This window comes from Aotus nancymaae, unplaced genomic scaffold (genome assembly GCF_030222135.1).
Source record: "Aotus nancymaae isolate 86718 unplaced genomic scaffold, 86718_ANA_hifiasm-v0.15.2.pri h1tg000002l, whole genome shotgun sequence".
In the NCBI taxonomy this organism is placed as follows: Eukaryota; Metazoa; Chordata; class Mammalia; order Primates; family Aotidae; genus Aotus; species Aotus nancymaae.
Genome location: NW_026988413.1, coordinates 50,981,448 through 51,008,509, shown reverse-complemented (window position 1 = coordinate 51,008,509; position 27,062 = coordinate 50,981,448). Strand labels below are relative to the sequence as shown.

Below are 27,062 nucleotides of genomic sequence, written 5' to 3'. Positions count from 1 at the left end.
ATTTCTTCTTTCCTTTCTGATTAGATTATGTGATTCATAATCAATTTCGGCAGTGACATCTTTTCAGCAGTGAGTGGTATCCTGAGAGAAGATGGGATCCAGTGCACCTGTTGAGATACTCCTTTAAATTGGTCCCTGGAGAGTTAGTTTTCAGAGAGTTGGGGGGGCAAGGTATTAAGAATACATATATTAACGGTCACTTAGGAAAACTCTAGTCCTGGGTGAAACCAAGTCAATGTTTGAATGTGAGAAGGTGAATGAGCTTCTCACTGGTTGGACTTTGAATCTATGACCACTAAACCAAGGTGGGTTGTTGGTATTGCCTGTCAATACTGTTAAGTATCCCATTCATGCTCCTAAGCCCCTAGGAGACTGTTCCTCACCTTCTCCTCATTTCTCTACTCTCCAACACCTCTTCCTCTCCTCCTCATACTCAGCTGATGACTTTGCTTTATACTTCCCTGAAAAAAATAGAAGCAATCAGAAAACTCCTGTTCCCAGAATGTCTGTCATCCCTACCACTTGCTAGCCGAGTGACTTGTAGCTTCAATTTCATCTGTAACATGGAACTAATAATAGTTTATACCAAAGTATGGTATGTAAACGGTAAAAAGCCTTAAAAATGATAATACCATATATTTCTATCTCCAGACAATTCTATGTCTTATTCTTATTTTCTTTTCACTTATTCGTTGCTGGGTTCCTTCCTCCAACCTCTAGTCTAACTCAGAGCTGGCTAGGGACCAACGGAACAGATTAGCATTTAGGAATGAGAACCAAACGCCAGTGAAGCTGCCTAGAGTTACAGAGGAGGTTTTGCTCCATTTGGGTTGTGGTAACAAAGCATCTTGCACAAAGTAGGCACTCCAACTACTACATAATCCTCTACCCATCTTGAGCCAGCTTAACCTTTATTATCTCAAGCTATTTCCTGCAAACTCCTTAGAACTGACTTATCACTAATTCATGTGTATGTTCAGCAAGGCGTCTCAAAGTAGATGTTAATTACATATGGTTGTTTTTTCAAAGCCTATCTTATTTGAGATGAATAAAATTGTACCAAGGTGCAAAAATATAACTTTGGCTGTAAAGCACTGTGAACGAGGGAACTAGAAAATTAGGAGCAATAAGAGATTCAACATTGTAAAATAGGAGCAATGTACATAGTGGTTATCATGTTACACTATTCCAATACAATCTAGAAAGATGTTAGAAACCAAAAGAGTTGCATTTGAATTTATTTTTAAAAATCACACACACACACACACACACAGACAAGGAATGAGAGGGAATCCAAACGCTAAACAAATCCTTAAATAAAAATTAAAATAATTCTTATGTGAAAATGACAAGATACACTATTCCTTTTTAAATTTAATTATCTGAACAAAATATTTTTCAGAAATTCTAATTCTGTACATCTGCTCATTAGGAACAGCATGTGAATTCCATGTGTGAGAAACAACTGATGAGACTGAATCCCTGAAACAATAAACTACCTAGTTATAATAACATTAAGAATGTTTTATCTACAGATGAAATGACCAAGATCTCCCTAATCATCATGCCTGAGGACTAAAAGTAAAAGAAATAAAACTGACAATTCAAGGGATGAGTTGGATGACAACTTTAAGTTTCTATTCAGAAAATCTAAAAATTATTTGTGGGGAGTTATAAAGTTGATGACTCAGAAAAATAAAAAGAACAAAATAAGAAAATATATTATAGATTACTTATAAATTACAAAAGGGTAAGTAAGTTACTTTCCAGACACTAGGGAAACACTTTCAGTGGTCTATTTATGCCCACTTCCATGAGTATAGAAGATATTAATAATCAGTTGTGGCCCTGTTATGGTCTCTCTCAACACGGCACTCCAGGCAGTGACTACAAATCTCTAACACTTGACCCAGGTCATAAAATCTATTAGTAATTACTGATCTACACATATCAGTTTTTTAGACATACAGTTCAGTGATCCTCTAGGTCAAGAGATACCAAGAAGCAGTATATTCCAAGAGTCTCAAAATTGCCATATCCTTACATATACAAGAAAATATTGTAAGAAATATACTGTAAAAAAAAGAAAAAATCCAGACAATGGAGCTAGGGACGGTGGCTCACAGCTGTAATCCCAGCACTTTGGGAGAGTGAGGCAGAAGGGTGAATTGAACCAAGGAGTTTGAGACCAGCCTGGGCAATATGGCAAAACCCCATCTCTACAAAAAATACAAAAATTAGCCTGGCGTGATGGTGTGTGCCCGTAGCTCCCAGCTACTCTCGAGGCTAAGGAGTGAGGATGGTGTAAGTCTGGTAGGGGAGGCTGCAGTGAGGGACTTCTCTTCCCGGTTCAGCGAGGGGCGTGGTTTCAAAAGCAGGAGTTTCCTGACTCCATGCCTCCATCCAGGAACCAGAGGGGTTTCAAATGTAAAGTTCTTTCTCTGATGTTCCCTAGCACAGGCCACGTAGGGAAAGCCAGGTGAGGCTTCTTTATTCAAATATTCTGCGGAAAGCTCAGGGAGGAGGGGGTTCTGTAACTCAGGGCTGTGGACCAAGTAGCCAATCCAGTATCAGAGTCAAAGATCAATCACTCCAGAGGACATCTGAAAGGACTCCTCTCATTGGACAAAAACATGAATGGGGCGGGAGTAACTCAAGGGTTAAAACTTCAGCTGCTCCTTACCTTAACGGACTGCAGGATCCCCTCACACAACACCGTGGGCTCACGCTCTTTCTCGCTCTCTCTCATTCTCTCTCTCTGTCTAATAAATTGCTCTTCCGCAAAACTCTTTGGGTCCATGATATTTTTTTGAACGGTAAGCTCACCACACCTCCAGGGCCCCTCTCCCCATTCTTTGGGGTAAGAGGCCAAGAACCTCTTCTGAACTGGGAACTGAGTAGGCTCCCCCTGGTTACAGCAGTGAGTCAAGATCGTTCCACTGCACTCCAGCCTGCGTGACAGAGCCAGATCCTGTCTCAAAACAACAACAAAAACCAAAAACGAACCCCAGAAAATGTATCATAAGAAAATAATACAGAAAAGTTTATGCACAAAGATTTATAAAACTGAGAAATCGGAAAACCCTACATTTCGAAAAATAAGGGAATGGTTGGGTCTAAAAGGCAACTGACATGATGGAACAAACAATGGAAGTTACTAATGTTATACTGTTAACCGTAAAAAAAAAAAAGAAAGCAGATATGTCTATGTAGCCATTTGCTTTCACAAAAAGACTGGAAAAAAATAAAGCAAAAATGTAAAGAAATAGTGTGAAGCATTACATAAAGAGGAAGGTTAGTAAAATACTAGTAAAGGGTACTGGAATTCCACAAAGTATCTAAAAGCTTTCCTTTTAGAATATACTTAGAAATTGTTACACAATGTAATTTCACACATTATAAACATTAAGAGGATATAATCTCCATCTCTGTAAGATTTACAATAATATGAGAAAATAAACTGCTTTGGTTGTTTATCTATCCAAAGAAAGGATTTGGGGAAAGATAATCTCATCAAGGTACTTTTTAATCTACTGATCTGTGACACAGACAAAAATAATTTTTATTTTATTTTTTGAGGCACGGTCTCCCTCCGTCACACAGGCTGAAGTACAGTGGCATGATCATAATTCACTGCAATCTCAGCCTCCTGGGATCAAGTGATTCTCCCATTTCAGCTTCCAGAGTAGCTGGGAACACAGGCATGTACCATCATGCCCAGTTAATTTTTAAATTTTCTGTAGAGACAGGGTCCACTATTTGCCCTCACTGGTCTCAAGCTCTTTGGCTTAAGAAGTCATCTTTGGGATCTTCCAAAGATTGCAGGTGTGAGGCACTGCACCCAGCCTTAATTTTTATTCATGTTTATTTTTCAAATGCTTTAATCAAAGATTACCTGGTTCAGACTGACAATCACAGATTACCTGGCTCAGATTTTAATCATAACTCACAGGAGTTCTGATTAAATATCATTTAGTTTATTATAACATGGCAATTATCCTATAAAAATATAAAATTATATGTTTAAATATGTATGTGCTCACAATTAAATTATCAAAGATCCTTCATGCTAAATATAGTTTGTATAGGCTGGGCACAGTGGCTCAGGCCTGTAATCCCAGCACTTTAGGAGGCCGAAGTGGGAGTACAGCCTGAGCTCAGGAGTTTGGGACCAACCTGGGCAATATAGTGAAACTTTGTCTCTACAAAAAATGAAAAAATTAGCTGGGCATAGTGGTGCCTGCCTATAGTCCCAGGTCCTCAGGAGGCTGAGGCAGGAGGATTTCTTCAGCCCAGGAGGTCAAGGCTGCAGTAAGCTGTGACTATACCACTGCACTCCAGCCAGGGTGACAGAGAGACCCTGTCTCCAAAAAAAAAGAAAAAAATATGTATGTGTGTGATGTGTGTGTGTGTATAGGGGGAGAGAGTGAGTCTGCAATATATTAGAAATTATATTTTATGTGATATCCAGGTTTAGGATATGTTTCTGAAAATGTATAAAAAAGGACAAATCTGTAGGTTTACACAGCAATTTGTCATTTTCCCAGCACATCAATCTAACTAAACTTTGATGATAAATAAATCTAATTTCTTGGGTGCCAAAACTATCAGAAAATATTTTCAAGAAAATATTCCTAAAGTGTATGTCACACTTTTCTGGTTTCATAATTAAGGTACACAGAACATGTACCTGAAGAAGGCAAATTCTACTTAGGTTAACCATGGTAAATGTTCACTAGTGTTTGAGCAGTATTTTTAGGCTGTTACATCTCTTCTCTGCTTTTACTGACTTTATCCAAGCTTGGCAGGGTATTCCCCTGCATTCACCTTCATTCATTAAATAGATTACTAACTCTTTTGATATTTGGTGTTTCCTATTCTTCAAATTTTGGTGATTTTACGAGTCCTTCCCTTATTCCTAAGGTGTAAGCTTTCTCTTTTTTGGTATCTTTTTGATATTCTTCCCTCATCTTGGTCTAATTTGCTTTGAAGTGGGAAACCACAGGACTAACCATGTTAAAGCTGGAGACTTTCCAATGAGTTATGTGTGTGTGCTTTAGTATATGGACATTGTAACATCAATGCTAGCAGTTCAGAGAATGATTTCATTGCCTTCTTGGTTCTTAATTATATCCCAGACTGTTAAATTTATCAAATGTTTGACAACTTAATTTTAAAAAGAGGTTTTTTACTAGCTATTTACAAAATAAAAAAAGGTATAATTCAACCATAGAACAGATTCAATAGTAATGTTGTATCTTGACATCAGGCTAAATCTTCACACAAATCTGTGATTAAAAAGATGACAGCTTAAGATGTGATACAGTTTGAACAGTTAATATATAACCAAAAAGTGAGAAACAGAATCAAGTCTTGTTTATGCATGAGAGCTGAGCATGAACAACACACAGGAATAAAATACAGCTTTGTAACGCAAAGCTCTGTTGCTGAGACACCACCGATTCCTACTACACAAAGCCCCTTTCTCAACCTAACTTTCTCATTAACCTCCTCTATATTACCCACGCTTCTATCAAAATCTCCACCTGGCAATACAGGGGATAAAAAATGCAAACACAATTTGCTAAGAATGAATTATTTAATCAAGTCTATTATCCTTCCTAAGAGCTTTTATTTTTCCTGAAAGGGTCTTAAGCTTTTGAACAGCAGATAGAATTTCTACCTACCCATGACCTAAACACTGGCCTTGTTAATTAATTTTAGTGTCGTAAGTCTGCATATATATATATATATATATATATATATATATATATATTTTTTTTTTTTTTTTTTTGAGACGGAGTTTTGCTCTTGTTACCCAGGCTGGAGTGCAATGGCACGATCTTGGCTCACCGCAACCTCTGCCTCCTGGGTTCAGGCAATTCTCCTGCCTCAGCCTCCTGAGTAGCTGGGATTACAGGCACGCACCACCGTGCCCAGCTAATTTTTTGTATTAGTAGAGACGGGGTTTCACCATGTTGACCAGGATGGTCTCGATCTCTTGACCTCGTGATCCACCTGCCTCGGCCTCCCAAAGTGCTGGGATTACAGGCTTGAGCCACCGTGCCCGGCCAAGTCTGCATATTTTAAATTCTTTGAAAAAGAGAGAACTGTTCACTTTTAGGTATGCTGAGGTTTTCCCATTTTCCAATAAGGAAGACTGTAAGTAATTAATTAGCAATTTAAAAAATCCTTCATATCTACATGAAACGTAGAGAATAAGGCCTCTTTGATTTATAGTAATCTGATTATAGTATAAAATAAGCTTCAAACTACAGAATTTCAAAAAATAATAAATCCCAGCATCCTAGTATTAAGGCTTAATTAATCAACACATTAAAAAAAATAATTAGTGCAGAAGCCAGGCATGGTGGCTCACACCAATAATCCCAGCACTTTGGGAGGTTGAGGTGGGAAAATCGCTTGAGGCCAGGAGTTGGACACCAGCCTGCACAACATAGTCAGCTCCCCACATCTATTTTTAAAAAATAATTTTAAAAATGTAATTAAATCAATAATCTTATATGCATTATTACTTTTCATAGTAAGAAATTCTTTTTTTTTTTCTTGAGACAAAGTTTCACTCTTGTTGCCCAGGCTGGAGTCTGGAGTGCAATGGGGCAATCTCAACTCACTGCAACCTCTGCCTCCCAGATTCAAGCGATTCTCCTGCCTCAGCTCTCCAGTAGCTGAGATTACAGGTATGCGTGACTATACCCAGCTAATTTTGTATTTTTAGTAGAGACAGGGTTTCTCCATGTTGGTCAGGCTGGTCTCAAACCCCAGACCTCAAATGATCCACCAGCCTTGGCCTCCCACAGTGCTAGGATGACAGACTGAGTCACCATGCCTGGCCTGAGAAATTCTTTATATATAGTCCAACAATAATCTTCAGTTCAACTGAAGATTATTCAGTATATTACTGAACCCCAAGTTAATTAGGCTCTTTCTGTATATTGGTTTTAATATTAATGTTTATAATGTCAAAACAGGAAAAAAGTTAATTACCTGAGAAAGCAAGAATTCATTTTGCAAAACACGGCACTATTATCTGTCATTTTATGATTGTGTTTGCCATAAATGGCTGTATTTGAGAAAATGTCTCAAGAGAAGTAGTTTTAAAGGATATACTTCCAATGTGGCTTGACTGACCCTCTTCACCATTGCAGTCTTTCGTTTTGGTAGTGGATTTGTTTGTTTCTCTCTATAATTCTACCCACTTTTGCTTTTAGTTTGAGGCTGTGTCGTAAGGTGTATCATAATTCTTTGCCTTCCTTTATGTGACCTCCACAATCCTTAATAATGCTTTCTGACTTAAAGTCTATTCTGTCTGATGTTAATATAGCTATGTCAGCATTCTTCTGATTAGTATTTGCCTGAAATATTTTTTCTCCATTCTTTTACTTTCACCCTTTATCTGTCCTTATATTTCAGGTATGTCACACAAGGCTGAATTCAGTTGATGATTCTATGCAAACTGAAAAATGTCAATGGCCAGTTTAGTGTATTTATATTTATTGTGATCAGTGACGTACTTGTTGGAATGATTTTACTACCTTATTATAAACTTTCTTTTATTTGTCATGATTTAATTTTTATTTCTGTATATTTTTCAGCCTTTTACTCAACTGATAGTTTTCTTTTTTACCCTTTTCCATTAACCTAATTCTAAGTCATATATTCTATTTCTTTCAGTAGTCATAATTAAATTGTTAAAATTATATTCAATTTAAGTGAATATATCTATGGCTTTAAAATCCTTCTGAACAATGACATGCATTTTAAAATGCTTTAAAATCCATCATTCCTTCCTCATTTTATACCTTAATGTGGACTTGTATTTTAGTTCCATCTTACTTCTATGTTTCGTATTAGTCACTATTATTTCTTATTTTATGCTATTAAAGATTAGATTTACCTACATGTTTATCAATGTTTTGTGCTTACTATTATTTCCTGCATTCTAATCCTTCCTTTTTGCATTAGATTTCCTCCTTCTGCATTCAACCATTAAATAGTTTCCCTCTCATTCTGAGTGAAGGCCAAAGCCCTTACTAGGGCCTGCAAGAGCTGGCATGATCTAGGGTTAAGGTTACATAGTTTCAAGGATATCAGAACAGTTTCAAGGATACCAGAACACACATTGCTTCAATAGCTGCCAGACTGCTACTGCCTTTTAAGGTACTTGGACTTGCCTCTTCAGTCCCACTCACTGTGATCAGTCCCTCTGAGTACCAACCAAATTATTCCTTCTTGTAAAACCTTGCATATGGTAAAAACTGAAACAGAACTGAAAGGCAGAAAATTTTTCAGAAAGTTCTCTCTCCACATCCTTAGTCGCATTCTCCACAAAGTCATATACAAACAATCTCTTATGTGGCCTTCCAGAAATTTAAAAAAAAAAAAAAAAAGGAAAGGCATAAAAACACGTTTATTTACATATCTATTTTACTTACAGATGGGACTACTAAATGTACTATTTTTACCTTATTTTTCTAGTCTAATATATCATAGAGACTTTTCTGAGTCAGCCCATACAAATCTTTATAAGACTACAAAGTATTTCTCTCACTAATTTGCAACCAAGCTCCCTAACTATCAATATTTTCTTGAAGATGTATCTTCTGTGGAGGCCTAAGAGAGAAAGTAAGGAGATCTGAACTCCTCACAGATCAATATTCCTTGTCATTATTTTTAATTTTGAAGGTTATCAGAATGCTTATAGTTAGAAATTCAATTTCCTAACTTTTAAACTGGGTTGTTAGCAAAGGTAGTACTTACGTATTTTTTGTTGTTGTTGTTTTGAGACAGGATCTCCCTCTACGACTCTGGCTGGGCTGGAGTGCCATGGCCACAATCTTGGCTCACTGCAGCCTCTGCTTTCTGGGCTCAAGCAATCCTCCCGCCTCAGCTTCCCAAGTATCTGGGACATGAGATATGTGCCACCTTGCCCAGCCTCACATATGTTTTGAATTATCAAAAGTGAAAATAAGAAATGTAGACCCAAGAGAATAAAGAACACACACACACACAAACACACACACACACACCCCTTTACTCCTTTATTTTCTCCAAACTTCCAAAATATATATTACATTTAGTTTTGATAATGTTATTTTAGGCAGTTGGAGAAAAGTGGCTGGTAAAATTGTTTACTGTGAATTTTTAATATACTGTCAATTCTAATATACTGTGACTGTATATGTGTGGGCCTGTTTCTCTTTCAAGGTTCCATTTTTCTATACTTGTGCTACTAATACTTAATACTTCAGTATCTTAACTAGAACTTTTTTTTTTTTTTTTTTGGTAGAGATGGGATCTCACTCAATGGCCCAGGCTGGTCTCAAACTCCTGACCTCAACTGATCCTCCCTCCTCAACCTCCCAAAGTGCTGGGATTTACAGGCATGAGCCACCACACCTGGCCTTTACTATAACTTAATGAGCCTTCTTATCTAGTAGAGCAAATCGCCCTGCATTGTTCATCTTCTTAAAAAAGTGTCTTGATTGTCAGGTGTAGTAGCTTATGCCTGAAATCCCAGCTACTGGGGAGGATGAGGCAGAAGGACCCCTTGAGCCCAGGAGTTCCAGGCTGCAGTGAGCAAAGATCAGAACACTGCATCTAGCCTGGGCAACAGAGCAAGATTCTATCTCTTAAAAGAAGTGTCTTGGTTATTCTTGACACTTCTGCATTTCTGTAAAAATTTAACAGTCAATTGATCAATTTTTTTAAAAAAAGGTAGAATTTTTATTAGAATTACAATTTCAGAAGAACCAACCCCCTTATAGTACTGAGTCATCCAATATATGAACAGGATATATACCATCATTTAATACATTATTCTTTAATTTCTCTCAATGCAACATACAGTTTTCAGCATAAAGTCTTGCCCATATTTTGTTAAATTATTCCTAGAATTTGGTAATTTCTGCTGCCACTGTAAATAGTCTATTTTCTGTCTGTAGATGGTAGATATAGTCAGTTTTCAGTGATATCTTGTATACAATGTTCACTAAAATCCTAATTCTAGAGCAAGCTTTTGGCTTTAATGATGGTTCTCTATTGTTTTTTTGTTTTTAACTTGGTTGTTTTCTGCTCTCATCTTTATTATTTCCTTCTTTCTATGTTTTATGGGTTTAATTTGCTCTGTTTTTTCTCCTTTTCGTTTCTTAAGGTAGAAGATTAGATCCTTAATTGAGATCTTTTTTCCTTATACATTAAATAAAAGTATTTAATGATTTAAACTTTGCTGAGTTAGCTGTATCCAACAAATGCTAGTATGTTTGTTCTATTTTCATTTTTATTTAGTTCAAAATATTTTTCAAAAATATCCCTATTTGGCCTATAGATCATTTAAATGTTTGCTGTTCAGCTTTCAAATATCTGGGGGATTTTCCAGGTATCTTTCAGTTATTTGGGGAGAAAGAATCACAGGCGTCTTTAAAATCTGTTAGAGCATTTTTTCAGAAAAATTTTGTGAAAGGAAAATAAATCTTGGCCCCTCCCCCATAAATCACTAAGCTAAAGGGAAAAGTCAAGCTGGGAACTGCTTATGGCAAACCTGCCTCTCATTCTACTCAAAATCACCCCTCTGTTCATTGAGATAAATGTGTATCTGATTGCCTCCTTTGGAGAGGCTATTCAGAAACTCCAAAGAATGCATCCATTTATCTCTTATCTACCTATCATCTGGAAGCCTTGAGTGGTCCTGCTTTTCTGGACAGAACCAGTGTTCATCTTATATACGTTGATTGATGTCTCAAGACTCTCGAAAATATAGAAATCCAAATTGTGCTCTGACCACCTTGGGTACACGTCATCAGAGACCTCCTGAGACTGTGTCTCCGCAAGTCCTCAACCTTGGCAAAATAAACTTTCTAAATTAATTGAGACCTGTCTCAGCTATATAGGGTTCACAATTTCAAATAACATTTCACAATTTCCTAGAGTCTACAGATCCCCTAAACCCATTCCCAGATTATCAATTTCTGCCTTAAGATACTGAAAATGCTAAAGAGATTTTCTAAGAGATGGAGAAAGAGAAAGGATATTCTTAATTCCCATCACAGAGAGAATCTTTCCATGTCACCATGTTTGCTTTTAGATATGTCTCAGAAAATAAACTGGCACAACCTACTACTAGCGAGTTGAGTAAAAGCTGCTCAAAAGCACGCTACATGTTTGATAAAGTAAAGGATAATCAAAGACAATCCATAGCTTCTAAGATGCAAACAAGTTTGCTTATACTCAAATGCAGAGTTGTAGTTTGCATCCTAATTTTCAAAAGGAAGTGTTCTTCCTCTCTCTGAGTTTGTGCCTAATTATGTGTGTTGGGGGAGAGGCAGTTATAGTTGCCCCATTAATCATGCCTCCCTCTGTACCATTACTACGGGTCTTCAATTCAGAACCCAGCTAGTAGCTGGTGTCACACTGGGATACTGAAGATACAGTTCCTGAGCATGTTTTGGCCTTAGTTCCATTTGCAAGGCAATCTTGCTGCTTGTCACACACACTAGGTTTATACCTATAGCAGCCCTGGGCAGTAAATGCAGGTTTTCTTTAGATCTTATTATGGGTATAGCTGTATCTTTACTGTGATGTGTATTTGTATGTCGATGTATGCTCGGAAGGAGGGTGTTCTAAGTAAACCACAGCCTAACCTTGACTAAATGCTGACAATTTCTCTCTCAGAAATATAATTTCAAATAGTATAACTTTTAAGCTTACATGAAGGAATTACAGTTCATACCTTGGAACAGGGTAGGACTACTTGATCACTAATATGCTTCAACAGATATAAAAGCTCTATAGTGTTAGAACTTCCAATCCTAAAAATTGTGAAAAATTGTAAAATCTTATAAAAAATTATAAAAACAATTGTAAAAGATTGACTATGTAATTGACTACTTCTCTCAATGAGAACCACCTGGAAAAACTAAACAACATATTTCAAAAATCTTCTTGATGGTATTGAATGATAACATGGCAGTAAAAAAATTATGGGGCAAGATTTAATTGCTCAATTTCTTTTTGAGCTTCTAATACTAATATTTTCTTGGTGGGTGTAGAGGATTCCAATTACTCAGAGACTAAAAAAACTCCACATTCTGGAATAAAGAAAAAAAAATTTAATGAGAAAAATAAATAAAAAAATAGAAGAAGGAAAATATTTGAATATTATATGCCTGTGGTAAGGGAAAGAGGTTTAGGACAATAAAGATTAGAAAATGTGATAAGAAGTCAACACATATAATTTAAAAGTCATACAGAAAAAGGGCTTATGAATTTTATACTAATATTAATATTAACTGAAATCGTTAAGTAAATTACCATAGCAATAAATTTCTCTCTTCTTTGACAATGAGGGTGGTGTCAAATGACATAAAAATTTAACAAATACACACCATTAGGATTCAAGTAGGGAGCTTACACCTTTGGGAATAAAAATAAAAGCTCAGCCAGGTGTGGTAGAGCTGCCTGTAGTTACAGATAACTGAGAGGCTGAGGCAGGGGGATCGCTTGAGCCTAGGAATTTGGGACTTTAGAAAACATTGATTGCACCTGTGAATACTCCCTGTGTTAACAGTCTGGGAACATAGCAATATCCCATCTCTAAATACTAAAAATTAAAATTAAGGAAGTTCATGAGTTCTCTTTTTTCACTGTTGCATGCTCTCAATTTGGCTTTGTGATAGATGGCATAATTTGTTCCAATTCTTCACCTTCTTTGCTATTTAGTTTTGCACTGTGGAGGGGTTGTTTTGATGAGTGAGACTAAGGGGAATATTTTCTCTTCTACGCCCCTTTCTTCACCATGAGATCAAGCCCAGGATAGCCTGCTGCAGGATTAGAGACATGTAGAACAGAGCAGGATTTTAATATGGTTAAGGCCAGTCTAAATTAGCAGCCAGCCAGTCTTGTAAGCCCAGCCAAGCTCAGTAAGGCCACTTACGTAGCACCCCATATGACTTAAGAAGCATGAGCAATAAACGCTGATTGCACATCACTCATGCCTACAGTGGTTGTCGGTTACACAGCATTCTTATGACAACAGATAACTAATACAGACTTTGACCTGCTTTAACTGGCAATTTCAATTTTTTTTTCTCTTGAAAGTATTATTTGTCATTGCTCTCTGTCTTCAATATGATCTACTGACTCTTAGCCCTGACAGTTTGTCTAGTATTGACTTATTGCAGCCCCTAGAAAATCAAGCTCTTACAGGTCTGAGAAGCAAGTCAGAAAGCTATCTTCTTTTCTGCTGTTTTTGTAGACACAGGGTCTCAATATGTTGCCCCAACTAGTCTTGAACTACTGGGCTCAAGCAATCCTTCTGTCTTGAACTCTCAAAGTGCCAAGATAATAGGTATAGCCACTGTGCCAGAGCAGAAAGCTATCTTGAAGAAAGGAGGAAGTGATCCTAAAATAGTCCAACGTAAAAATAGAGGTTACAAAGAGTGGAAGGCTATCTAAAGGATCAAGTGGGCCAGGCACAGTGGTTCCCTTTGGGAGGCCAAGGTGGGAGGTTGCTTGAGGCCAAAAGTTCAAGACCATCCTGGCCAACATAGTAAGAATCCCATAGCTTAAAAAAAATAAAGGATCAAGACTCTAGTTAGGTAATTCAAAGGTATTGGTGTGTTTGTATTATAGCTACTGATTTGTTTCATTTGTTTGCACATAATATAAAAACTCTTCCAAGTGATTTCATATTTGTGTATTAACAACATAAGCAATTACCATGTAATATATGGGGTGATATTCCATGTAAATGATATTAAAATCTCCATTAAATAATACATTCATTCACTCACTCATTTATTTATTTGAGGCAGAGTCTAGGTCTGTCATCCAGGCTTGAGTGAAGTGGTGTGATCTAAGCTCACTGCAACCTATACCTCCTGGGTTCATGCGATTCTCCTGGCATGCCACCATCCCTGGCTCATTTTTGTATTTTCAGTAGAGATGGGGTTTCCCCATTTTGGCCAGGATTATAGTCGTGAACACCATACCTAGCCAATAATTTTAAAGCTAAAAAAAAAAAATTGAGGCCCGGCACGGTGGCTCATGCCTGTAATCTCAGCACTTTGGGAGGCCAAGGCAGGCTGATCACCGGGTCAGGAGTTCAATACCAGCCTGGCCAGCATGGTGAAACCCTGTCTCTACTAAAAATACAAAAAATTAGCCAGGCGTGGTGGTGTGCACCTGTAATCCCAGCTACTCAGCAGGCTGAGGCAGGAGAATCACCTGAATCTGGAAGACAGACGTTGCAGTGAGCCAAGACAGTGCCACTGCACGCCAGCCTGGGAAACAGAGCAACACTTGTCTCAAAAAAAAAAAACAAAAACTGAACTCATATTTGAGTTCATATGTCTCCACACTGTTTAAATATCACACATGTATGTTTTTTTACATTATAGGAATGTCAAGTCTCCAACTAACTTACAAATTTATATTAAGAATAAAGTGTATATTTACAAAGCCTTAAAATAAAACCTTACTGTCAACAACTATTGACCTCATACATGGCGACTGATCTGCATTGAAGTTGAGACCTCCCTTATAAATGTCATTCCTATTATTGTTTCAAATAGTCTGCAACCTAATTAAATGCCAATCTTCTTTCTCACAGTTCATAACATTTCACATTTACACTAAGATTCTAGATGCCATTCCCTGGAACCGTTAAATTATGATTACTGTTGGAAAATACCCTTCAGCTTTTAAAAGGAAAACTTAATTATTTATTTGCCTCCAATGTTGATATCAAAAAAGTTTACAAGCCTATAAATTTTAAAGATGTCACAATAGTTCCCTTATATACTAATATTTTAGTTTCCTTTTAACACACAGTGGATAAGGAAAACACTAATTCAAATTTTCCCTTGTGACTGGGTACAGTGGCTCATGCCTGTAATCCCAGTACTTCAAGCAGCGAAGGCTATGGATCACTTGAGCCCGTGAATTTGAGACCAGCCTGGGCATCAAGGGGAGACCACCATCTCTAAAAGAAATAACAAAAATTAGCAAGGTATGCTGGCATATCTGGAGGCTGAGGTAGGAGGATCTTTTCAGCCTGGGAGGCGGAGGTTGCAGTGAGCATGGGCAAAGACTTTCTGACTAAAATACCAAAAGCAATGGCAACAAAAACCAAAATTGACAAATGGGATCTAATTAAACTAAAGAGCTTCTGCACAGCAAAATAAGCTATCATCAGAGTGAACAGGCAACCTACAGAATGGTAGAAAATTTTTGCAATCTATCCATCTGACAAAGGGCTAATACCCAGAGTCTACAAGGAACTTAAACAAATTTACAAGAAAAAAACCAACCCCATCAGCAAGTGGGCGAAGGATATGAACAGAGACTTCCCAAAGGAAGACATTTATTCAGCCAACAAACATATGAAAAAAATGTCATCACTGGTCATTAGAGAAAGGCAAAACAAAACCACAATGAGATACCATCTCACACATTAGAATGGTGATGATTAAAAAGTCAGGAAACAACAGATTCTGTCACTTCTTAATCTTGTGGACCTGAAGCTTAAATTTTTCACTTTTAAAAAGAATCTCCCACTTATTGATTTAATTTTCATATCAAATCTCAAGTCAACATTTCCATTTATAGGCAGAGTAGTTATTCAATTAAAAAATCTGTTTCAAGTCTTTCTCCCACTAAAGATTTACTATTTGGCAATTTTCCTTTAAATGTTCTGTCAAATTATTCTAAAAGAAATATTTGTAAAGATTAAAAAACAAAACACGTATAATTTCCAAACACAGAGGAGCAGAAGAGTTATTAAACGCCAAGAAATGAACATTAATGGTAAGTTGTTACCTAAGACATTAGTCAATAATATATTGTTAAAAATAAAGCATATGATGCTTTTGATAATCTTATTTAATACTTAGGCTTCCCTTATACACTAAAATGAAAATTGAAAAATAAAACTACTTTTAATAAAAAAAGAAATAATCCAACTAAAAAACAAAATCTGCCAATGACTTTCTGTTAGCCTTCAACAGTGCAGGTAGATTAGGTAGGCCAAAGTAATTTATAGCCACAGATGATCTGATCAACAGTATCAACTCAGTCAAGTGTTTGTAGATATATTTTGATTTCGTCTAAGCCTTTTGGCATTACTCTGTCAACTGAAGTACCTGTTACCATTACCACTGTCCCGCCCTACCCTCAACACAAGGTACTTTCTATATATATGCTGGACCTTTCTCATGGTGTTATCTTCAAGTCTCGACATTGTCAGTAACTACACTAAACTCTACTAGATATAATACTGAATTTTATTTCTAGAAATAACAGTGTTTCAGAAGCAATGAACATTATAATAAAGCATCTTTAAACAAAGATTGAGAAAAAAATTAGTAATCTAAATTAATAGTAATTGCCTACAAAGAGCTTTCATGTCTCTGTATGGTTAGTTTTCAATAATTTTTTTAAGATGCTTCTAAGATGATTTTTGTCAAGACTACAAGATCAATTGAATGGAAAATAGTACCATATTTGCAAACAAAATCTGTCCATCCATGGAAACTGAAAGTAGAAAGCCTCATAACATGACTGGTACCTCCAAGGATCATTTTGTGCAAATCTTTCAGTTTGTCAACCTACCCTAAAAATTATCGCAGAACAAACTGAAACAACTTGGATATAGGTAAAAATAGATTATTTCGTTTATTACAATGTTTCAAGTGGGAATAGTCAGAGAGGATAAACTGAAAACGTAGTTGGCTAACATTCTAAACATAGTAGAGACAATCAGATTTTGACACTGTCTAAAATTAGCATATCAGTGATAGCAAAAAATATATTGAAGTCTCATTTTGTTTGGATTTCAGTTAGCATACATATATACTAGTGAAATATGTGTGCTTAACTTTAAAGCATTAATGTATAGAATTGAGAATATGAGTCAGTTATGTACTTATTTTAAATTCATGCATATAGCATGTCAAACAGAATAATTTTAGGGTTAAACTCTCAGGCTCTAAGGTTGAAATCTTTAAAAAGTAAATAAACATTTTTCTGCTAAAATTTTACATACTTTACTTCCTCCAATAGTTTTCTAACAGTTCAAGTCAATTGCACACTAGGTGACTGTATGAATGATATATAGAGTGAGTGGTCACACAAAAGGGAAAATTTGACTGAGTATAATTATAATTTATATAAATTATTTAAAATATTAAAAAATATATAATCAGTCCATAAATTGGCACATGTTTAAAAAAAAAACCTTATTAAACTTGCCTGTCTTCTGAAAGTATATCGACAATGTGTAGGAGCGCCATTTTTTGTTAACGGAAATTTTTTTTCTGGTTTAAATTCATCAGAAAATTACAAACTTTCACTATAGTAAAAATGGAACTAAATCAGTATTTGCGGTCAAGCATTATACAGTTAGTAATTTTAAACAAAATCATTAAAGTTTACAGATAAAGGATACCACTTACAAGCTGCTCTGATTTTACACTGTATAACTGGATGGTCTTTGCCACATTTTTTGACACAGCTAATGTGAGGTTTGTATCAACCGCAGCAACATTTAGTTCACTGGAGAAAATAAAAAGTTTTTAAATATTAGCAACATAGTTCATCAAGAAAGTAGAGAGCAAGATAAAAACTCAAACCCAATAAGCAATGTGGATATTCTTTTTATAGAATTCACTGCTTCCAAGAACTGGTTGCCTTGTTTCATTTTACCCCCTAAATTCGGCACCAGGCAAAAGTGCCTGGAGATAGCTTCCTTAATGACCAGTTTCTCATTAATAAAAGCATGTCATGTGTGGGTTCAGTCTGTGATTAAGAGAGTAAATTGTGTACAGATTTTTAAAGTAGCACTCTTGCTAATACTGATAAAGTGCAATTAGAGGCATTGCATATCATACACATCTGCAAGGAAATGACAGCTTTTGAATGGAAATGATGACCTTGAAGGGGCAGAGGCTAAAAATGTAAATTACAGTTGATACATAAAGATACTCAGTTTCTGTAGAAATTCTGCCAATTCATGCCAGTTTGAATAGAGTAACTTTTTAAATAACAGGGCTATAATTACACATTTAAAAAATTCGTATTCTTAAAGTATTTTTTTTTCATGCTTCAACTTTAACACTGGATTGATTGGGTCATTTTATCTGACTGCCAAAAAAACGGGTATTTACAAAGACCATGGAAGGAATACTAGAAATTAAAAATCATATGGAAACCCATATACAGATGGAAGGCAAGAAAAGTAATTATTGTCCCTGAAACAGTAGAGTAAATCTTGACACTTACCACATTCTCTTTTTAAAAAAGTTGAAAGAGTTTGAAACAATACTAGTGCATACTATTTATAACAAAAATGCACTTTCATATAGTATTGAGACATAATTTTGTTAATGTTCACTTTTAAATTTTATCAAATGCTAGCATAAGCATGATTCTTCCAGCTGTAGATTATATTTGATTATAGCATTGACAACTTGCATAGAGGAATGGGAGAGATGCCTCTTTAACATTTACTAAAACAGGTCAAAGAGATCAAGTTACTAGGGCCTAAAGTCAGAACTGTGGAAAGTCAAAGCAATTGTGGAGAGATTTAGGACCTAGATGCTGGGCAATCTGGACAATTTATAGGTACATTTGCGGCAAAAGATACGCTTATGTATATTATTATACATGTGGCTTACTTTTATTTTATTTTTTTTTTGAGACAAGGTCTCGCTCTGTCACCCAGGCTGGAGGGCAGTGGTGCGATCTCAGGATACTGCAGCCTCTGCCTCCCAGGTTCAACCGATTTTGGTGCCTTAGACTCCTAAGTAGCTGGGGTTACAGGCGTGTACCACCAAATCCAGCTAATGTTAGTATTTTTAGTAGAGATGGGGTTTCATTGTGTTGGCCAGGATAGTTTTGAACTCCTGATCTCAGGTGATCCACCCACCTCTGCCTCCCAAAGGGTTGGGATCATAGGTGTGAGCCACCATGCCCGGTCACCTGTGGCTTTTTAGTCTTACCCTTCCATGCCTCAGAATCACCATCTTCAAATCTTCAAAATATTTTAGACCTTGGTCTTATACTATTTTTATTCCTTAAAATGTCCATCTCAAATGCACAGTTCTACTATTATGATAACTTGTTAGTCATGACAGAAACTGAGATAATTTCAACGGCAAATTAGTCTGGATAACTTTTAAATGTAAATGTGTAAAGGCAACAGTATATAATTACATTGTCTGCAGGCATTCAGGTGGCACCTCTGCTAGGATACCTTCCCTTTTCAGAGTCTTAAAAGCTGTCACATTCACTTAAAAAGCTTTAAATAGCAAACATAAGTAGGCTAATCAAGACTATATTCCTATTTCTACCATGAAGCACTTTCTGGAGGTTAGGATAAAAAAAATTAACCTGTATGTTTTAGTTTCTCAATTTCTAAAATCATTTATTATATTTAATTTCTTGTGTAATGTAAGAAATTTACTATGAAGAGCTAGGCTTACTTTGCATCCTTGGCAAGATACAGAATAATTACTATTTTTAGACTATATTTAAGGTATTTAAATTATTTTATTAATTGGAATCTCAAGTACTTACTATGTGTGCACTCATTTGCTGTGAAATTTTTAATCGTGGGGGTAATTACTTGAATAATTTGAAAATAAATTAAAAATGTACTGCTATCATGTATCACTAACAAATATGGCAGTCATCTTATGGCATGCCACTATATAAAAAGTACATACCTTGCTATCGTTTTAATGATACCATCAAGTTCATCAGAGGAAGGAGGATTACGACCACCTGGGGGAAAAACCAAGTTGATAGGATCGAAGAGTCGAGATAAGGATTTTGATAGATAAGCAGCTTCATAGGGTTGTAGTGAGTCTTTCAAAGCCTTTTCTGGACTGTAGAAACAAAATTTTTAAAAAACTAACTTAAATTGCACAGAACTAAATGCTATTGTATCAGGCTGTAAATACCTTTTTAAAAAATGCACCTCCCATAAAAATGTAACTCTATATTAACAAAAAGAAAAGAGTTTGTTTTACAATGTACATATTTACAAATATATTTCATAATTAGACATTTAGGACTATATTAACTTTTTTTTTTGAGACAGAGTCTCATTCTGTCACCCAGGCTGGAGTGCAGTGGTGCGATCTTGGCTCACTGTAACCTCCACCTCTTGAGTTCAAGCAATTCTCCTGCCTCAGCCTCCCGAGTAGCTGGGATTACAGCGCCCACCACCATGCCTGGTTAATTTTTGTAGTTTTAGTAGGGACGGGGTTTCACCATGTTGGCCAGGCTGGTTTCAAACTCCTAACCTCCAGTGATCCACCTCCTTTGGGCTCCAAAAATGCTGGGATTACAGGTGTGAGCAACTGCACCCAACCTGTGTTAACATTTTAATTTCTATGTGAGGCCCCGCTATAACTGAATAACATATTCATGAGTATTCAATAACACACATGAATACCTAATGCATTACCTGTTTCCTGAAACTAAAAGAATAACAGTAAAATCCTATTAATGCTAATGGAGGCTATGTCCTTATTTGCAAATCCTACTTACAGATTTACCAAAGCATACGAAGAGAGACCAGCCTGCAGAGACCTGCTCCATTAGCTTAGCCCTTTCCATCCACAACTGCCTCCCCAATAAAGCTCACTATCTGAGAGGAAAGTGTACAGACCTAGGTTTTTACATTTTCCTTTTTTGTGTTACTAACAAGAGTCAGACAAAATAAAAATATTTGTGAAACTCCTAAAATCACGTAAATACTCCCAACTGGAGCTCTATGCTACTTTGTTCTATAATATTCTTCACAAACTTAACCTGAGAAATATTTCTTGCCTGCTTGCACTTCCCATATCTTTAGTAATTCATGCTGATTTTTGTTTAGCTATCAAACTATTTGATCTTACATTTTTCCTTCAACAATTACTATCTAATGCCTATAACCATTATTTTCATCTGTTTCCTTACTCCTGTAATTGTCTTCTCACATCTCGCCTGTTTACAATCCTTCTACCAGCTTCTGCATTGTCTTTTTTTTTTTTTTATAAAGAACTAATATCCCTTCATCAAAATGTTAACCTTTAAAACATCTGACCTGCTCCTTCATGAATATGAAACTTGGCTCTCTCTTTTTCTCACCCTTCTGGTCAACTGATAAGACCTAGAGATCAGAATGCTCTTGGCTCCTACATCATAATTCCATAGTTATCTCTTAATATTTTCTCATTCAGTAAGTATTACACTCAACACATATTTACTGAGAATACTATGCACCAGGCACTTTGTTAAGTGCTGTGGAGATAGAGATTAAGAGTGCTTTACAGTCTTGTGAAGAAATTGGCAGGTAAAATGCTAATTATAATAATTTCTATAATAGATGAAGATACCAAGATCACAATGGGAGCATGAAACAACTTAGTATCTAAATCTGTCTGAAGCAATCCTCTGTTGAAGTCCAAGCCATCTATTTAAATGTCACTATTTTTACTCATGTCGTCTACTGACCTTAGAAGCCTCTTCCCACTTCTGCAGAAATTCTGGCACTGAATTGTAAGAACTAACACTTTCCTGTTCTCCGAATCTACCGTAAAGATCTTTGGTGACTACAATGTCAAGTTTTCTAAAACCTGTCCTACATTAAAAGTCTACATTTATAATAACCTTTATTTTGGCTTTACTAGGGAGGCTTCCAAATTTGAGTCCTCATTTTGAACTGCTCCACCTCTAAGATCTTCGAGCTTAAAGGAAAGTTTCCACATGCCCCACCTTCTATCTCTATTTTTCTTCCACAAATACTAAGTCTCTGTAATATTTGCCAAGTATTTCCTAGGTGCAGAAATATAGTACAGAACTTAGTTTTAAAAAAAATTCTGGGCCGGGCCTGGTGGCATGTGCCTGTAATCCCAGCTACTCAGGCGGCTGAGGCAGGAGTCGCTTGAACCTGGGAGGCAAAGGGTGCAGTGAGCCAATATCATGCCACTGCACTCAAGCCTGGCAGACACAGCAAAACTCTGTCAAAAAAAAAAAAAAAAAAAAAAAAAAAATTCCCTGTCTTCTTAAAGCTTACATAGGAAAATGAGAGATATACACAAAAATATAAAATTAAAGTAAGTTAAATATGGAACATAATAATTTCTACGAGGAAAATAAAGCAAGGAAGATAGAGAATAATGTTCAAGTCTTTTTTCCTTTTTCATCCAATTTTAGATAGGACCAGGCAATGGAAGGCTTCCTGAGGCGCCCTGAAGGAAAAGAGGGAGCAAATTGTGTAGATTTTCAGGGAAATTGCTTGTTATGAGGAAAGAACAGCAAGTACAAAGGCCCTGAGGAGAGAACATACCTGGCTGTGTTGGCCAGAGGAGCAGATAAAGTAACAGGATAGTACAAGATAACATCAGAGACAACAGATGGACTGAGTCACGCTGGGCTTTGTATATCTATAAGGGTAGTATATTTTACTCTAAAGAACTTGTTTTTGACCTCATTGTAATACATGCTACGTGACCCCTTCCTGCTTCCAGTTTCCATCAGCCCACCAGGTCTGTGTCATCCTTTTTTCCATAGCCATCATTTCAGGGTGCTCTCATTAGCACCCTGATTTTTCCAATTCGCCTTTCTTTCAATGCCCTAAGAAAATCTTATTGAGATGTTTTCTGTGCCTGCTGCTAAGCTGGCCAAGTACTGCAGAGAAAAAGTAAATGATTTCTACTGGACATTTATACAAACCCCTTTAATACCAAGAGACCTGAAGCTCAAAGTAATAATAACCTAAAATTCTACTTTTGCAACCTTTCAATCTTTATAGGTGACTTTTGTCTCAGTTTTACCCGAAGACCAAAACCACTGGCCATGACCTTTCTTAACTTGGCACTTCTTGTTGTTTTTTTTTTTTCCCCCATCTTATACCTTCATTTGTTCACTGTGATTTTCTTATTATTTCAATGAAAGAGGTAGCTTCACTTCTTTTTTCTTTTTTAATCAAAAATTCCCGGAATAATTTAATCTATCTCCTCTTATACCATTCTCTTTTTACCTGGATCTGACTGCTATACATGTATCACCACATCACTCTGTACTCCATAAATATGTACAAATATTATGTGTCAATTTAAAAAATAAAGAAAAAAGATATGTCAACATAAAAAATATAGAGAGACATATCTCCTAAGTCAAAAGGTTTTATTGGGGAATAACATACAAGAAACAGAATTGCTATCTGGAATGCACATAGCGAACAGGGTGGCCCCTGGTATGTTTGGAAAACAAAAGAAAGGCTGGGGTTTATTGGGCAAAGAGGAGGTTATGCAAGTTGTTTTCAAAGAAAGCTTACTGGCACTGGAGCATCTTATATAAGAGCTGGTGAGTTCTGACTGGTGAGTCTCAGTAAATTCCAAGGTAGGACTTGCAATTTTAGTGTTATGGTTAGACTTTTGCAGTTTGGATTTGGCCTGTGAGACAGTTTGTCAGGCAAATGTTCTTGTATAAATGGCTAGCTGTCCTTGTGTGTGCCTTGTGAAGTTTAGAAAAATTTAGAAAAGTTTAGAAAAATTTCTTGTGCTAGTTCTTGTAATCAGGCAAATCATGTGTGAGAGCCCTCCCTTTATGACCTTCCCCCAGCTCTGTTTTGCCAGGCTTTGACACAAGTGACTCCATGATGAATCTGACAACTTTCATATATATAATTTACACAGCATACCACCACTTGAATGCAATCATTGAAAGTGTACAATTTGATGAATTTCATATATTTAGAGATTTGTGCAATCATCACCACAGTCAATTTAAGAACATTTTACCACCTCAAAAAGAAATCTTGTATCTTTAACTGTAGCACTCCACCTGCCTCACTCCATGCCCAGCCCCAATCACTAACCTACTTTATGTTTCTATAGATTTTGCTTTTCTGGATGTGCATACGAATGGGATAATATACTGTGTGGGCCTGTGTATGTGTGTGTGTTTTACTGACTCTCTTCTTTCACTTAGTATAATGTTTTCAAGGTTCATCCATGTTAAAGCATGTATAGTACTTCATTTCTTTTTGCGGCTAAAATTGTATATATTTTAGTTGTAATATTTCATTGTATGAATACAGCACATTTTGTTTACTCATTTGTCTGTTGAGAGACATTTGGTCGTTTCCATCTTTTGGCTATCAGGAGTAATGCTGCCACAAACATTTGCATACAAATGTCTATGTGAACATGTTTCTATTTCTCTTGGGTATACATCTGGAGTGAATATGCTGGTCATATAGTAACTATGTTTAATAGTTTGAAGAGGCTGCACATAGTGGCTCATGCCTGTAACCCCAAAACTTTGGGAGGCTGAGGTGGGAGGATCCCTTGGGCCCAGGTGTTCAAGACCAGCCTGTGCAACAAAGTAAAACCCTGCAGATATAAAAAATAATTAGCCAGGCATGGTGGTGCACACCTGTAACCCCAGTTATTCAAAGGCTGAGGTGGAAGATCACTTGAGCCTGGGAGTTAGAGGCTAGTGAGCTGTGGTTGCACCACTGCACTATAGCCTGGGCTACAGAGCAAGACCCAGTTTCAAGAAAAAAAAAAAAAAGTTTGAAGAACTGCCAAACCCTTTTCCAAGGCTCTGTACCACTTTAGATTTCCACCAGCAACCAATGAGGGTAATAATGTCTCAAATTCCTTGCCAACACTTGCTATTATTTGTCTTTTTGTTTAAAGACATCCTGGGGGGGTGATGTGATAGTTCACTGTGGTTCTGATTTGTATTTTCCTGACCATCTTTTCATGTGCTTATTGTCGTCTATGTTTTTTGGAGATGTCTGCTCAGATCCTTTGTCCACTTTTTAATTGGGTAATTTGTCTTTTTACTGTTGAATTGAAAGAGTTCTTTATATATTCTGATACAAGTCAATTGGCAGATATATGAGTCAAAACTATTTTCACTCATTCTTGATGGTATCCTTTGAAGCAGCCAAGTTTCTAATTTTCAGAAAGTCCAATGTATCATTTTGCTTTTTGTTAACTGTGATTTTGGTGTCATATCTAAGAATTATATACCAAATCCAAGGGCATAAAAATTTGTCCCTATGTTTTCTAACAGTTATATATATACATTTAAATTTTTTATACTGATTGATTGATTGAGATGGGGTCTCCCTATCTTGCCCAGGCTGGTCTCAAACTCCTGGGCTCAAGTGATTCTCTTGTCTCAGCTTCCCAAAGTGTTGGGATTTACAGGCATGAGCCACTGTGCCCAGCCTTGTTTTACATTTTTAATAAGTAGATCTTTGATCCATTTTGAGTTAATTTTTGTATATGGTGTGAAGGGCACAACTTCATTCTTTTGCATGTCACTATCAGCTGTTCCAGCACCATATGTCTAAAAGATTATTTGTTCTCAATTAAAAGAATGGTCTTTACACTTTTTGAAGACAGCTCACCATAGATTTATGGGTTTCTTTCTGTACTCTGAATTTTATGTCTATCCTTGTGCCAGGCAGTACTATACCATCACGATTAAAATTGCTTTGTAGTGACGTGTGAGTCCCCCTACATTCTTCTTCTTTAATATTGTTTTAACTATTCTGGGTCCCTTGAAATTCCATATGGATTTTAGAATCACTTGTTACTTTCTACAAAGAAGTCAGCTGAGATTCTGATAGTGATAGTTACTGTACTGAATCGTTATATATCAATTTATGGCACATTACCATTTTAACAAGGTCAAGTCTTGCAATTCATGAACATGAGATGTTTTTCTACTTATTTATATATTTATTTGAACAATATTTTATAGTTTTCTAAGTATAATTTTTTATTCCTTTTGTTAAAGTTATTCCTATTTTATCTTTGTGTTGTTGTTATACATATTACATCTGTTAATGTTAATAAACCCAACAATGAATTGTTATAATTATTACTTTACTATCTGTCCTATCTGTCATCATTTTCTAGCAAATTGCAGCTTCGTTCCCATCTACCTCCTTTGTGAGGTTATTTGCAAATGTGTTAGGTACATATTATATTTCTAAATGTTATAGGCTGAACAATGCCTTTATGAAAGGAAAATTAAATTTTTGGACCCTGAACTTGCTATGCCAAAGATAAAAGTTAAACTTGGAAACTGAGTTATAAGAAAAACTGCCTTTCCTTTGTTCCCAAACAGCTGCAAGATGGAAGGCCACATCTCTCTGCAGGTGGCCTCCCTCACCCTGATCTTGTAAATTATCTTCACATATAGGGACAATGACAATATTAGAAATCATTCTATTGCCCACTCTGAGACAAATGCAGATTTGCTGAGCATGAAACCAATGCATAACTGACTGTTCCTGTACCCTCTCCTTTCACATGTAACGTGGATTCAGTGAGGGCTAATCAAAGCCTCACAAGAATGTGACCACTATCTCACTACCTACCCTCCCCACTTTTGTTTTTCTTTTCCCCTTTCCCTCCTTCCCACACTTTCTCTGTTAAGTCTTGAAGTCCTCAAAACCATCTTTGGAAAAAAATCCAGGTCACAGATCCTTCAATGACTAGTGTCTCTTTTTCCCAGGTACAGCCTCAACCTGTGCAAAATAAACCTCTAAATTATTAAAGACCTGTCTCAGACACTTTTTGTTGTATACATTCTATACATATTATTTTATAGAATTGCTTTTCAGGTCAGTAAAGAGAAGAAGAAAATGTGTTTATATTATCTTTTGTAATTTCATAATTACCTTTGCTTTGTCCAGTGGATTCAAATGTTCTGGGGTCACTTGCTTTCAGCCTGAAGAGCTTTCTTTACTATTTCTTGTAAACTGGGTTTGCTAGCAACAAATTCTCTCACTTTTTCAAATCGAATGTATTTTGCCTTCATTTTTGAAGGACAGCTTAACAGACATGCGATTCCTGGCTCATTTTTTTCCTTTGAGCAATCTGAGCCCACTATCTTTTGGTATCCTTTGTTTTTGCTGAGAAGTTAGCTGTTAATGTTTTGGGACTCCCCCATAAGTAAAGTGTAGTTGTACTGGGGGAGGGGGTATGGGGAGTGGGTAAAGATAGGGTCTCACTATGTTGCCC

At 36.4% G+C, this 27,062-nt stretch overlaps 1 protein-coding gene and 1 long non-coding RNA gene across 2 annotated transcripts in view; one reads left to right on the top strand and one right to left on the bottom strand.

Moving 5' to 3' along the window:
* Positions 1-27,062, bottom strand: part of COG5 (component of oligomeric golgi complex 5) — a 364,197-nt gene that overhangs the window by 61,515 nt on the left and 275,620 nt on the right. The window contains exons 13-14 of the mRNA XM_064374523.1: positions 19,743-19,904; positions 17,472-17,571 (exon numbers count right to left, since the gene is read on the bottom strand). Coding sequence (XP_064230593.1) covers positions 17,472-17,571; positions 19,743-19,904 — 262 coding nt within the window. The remainder of the gene's footprint in view (positions 1-17,471; positions 17,572-19,742; positions 19,905-27,062) is intronic.
* Positions 1-27,062, top strand: part of LOC135274205 (uncharacterized) — a 64,501-nt gene that overhangs the window by 4,168 nt on the left and 33,271 nt on the right. The gene's annotated exons all lie outside the window — the stretch shown is intronic.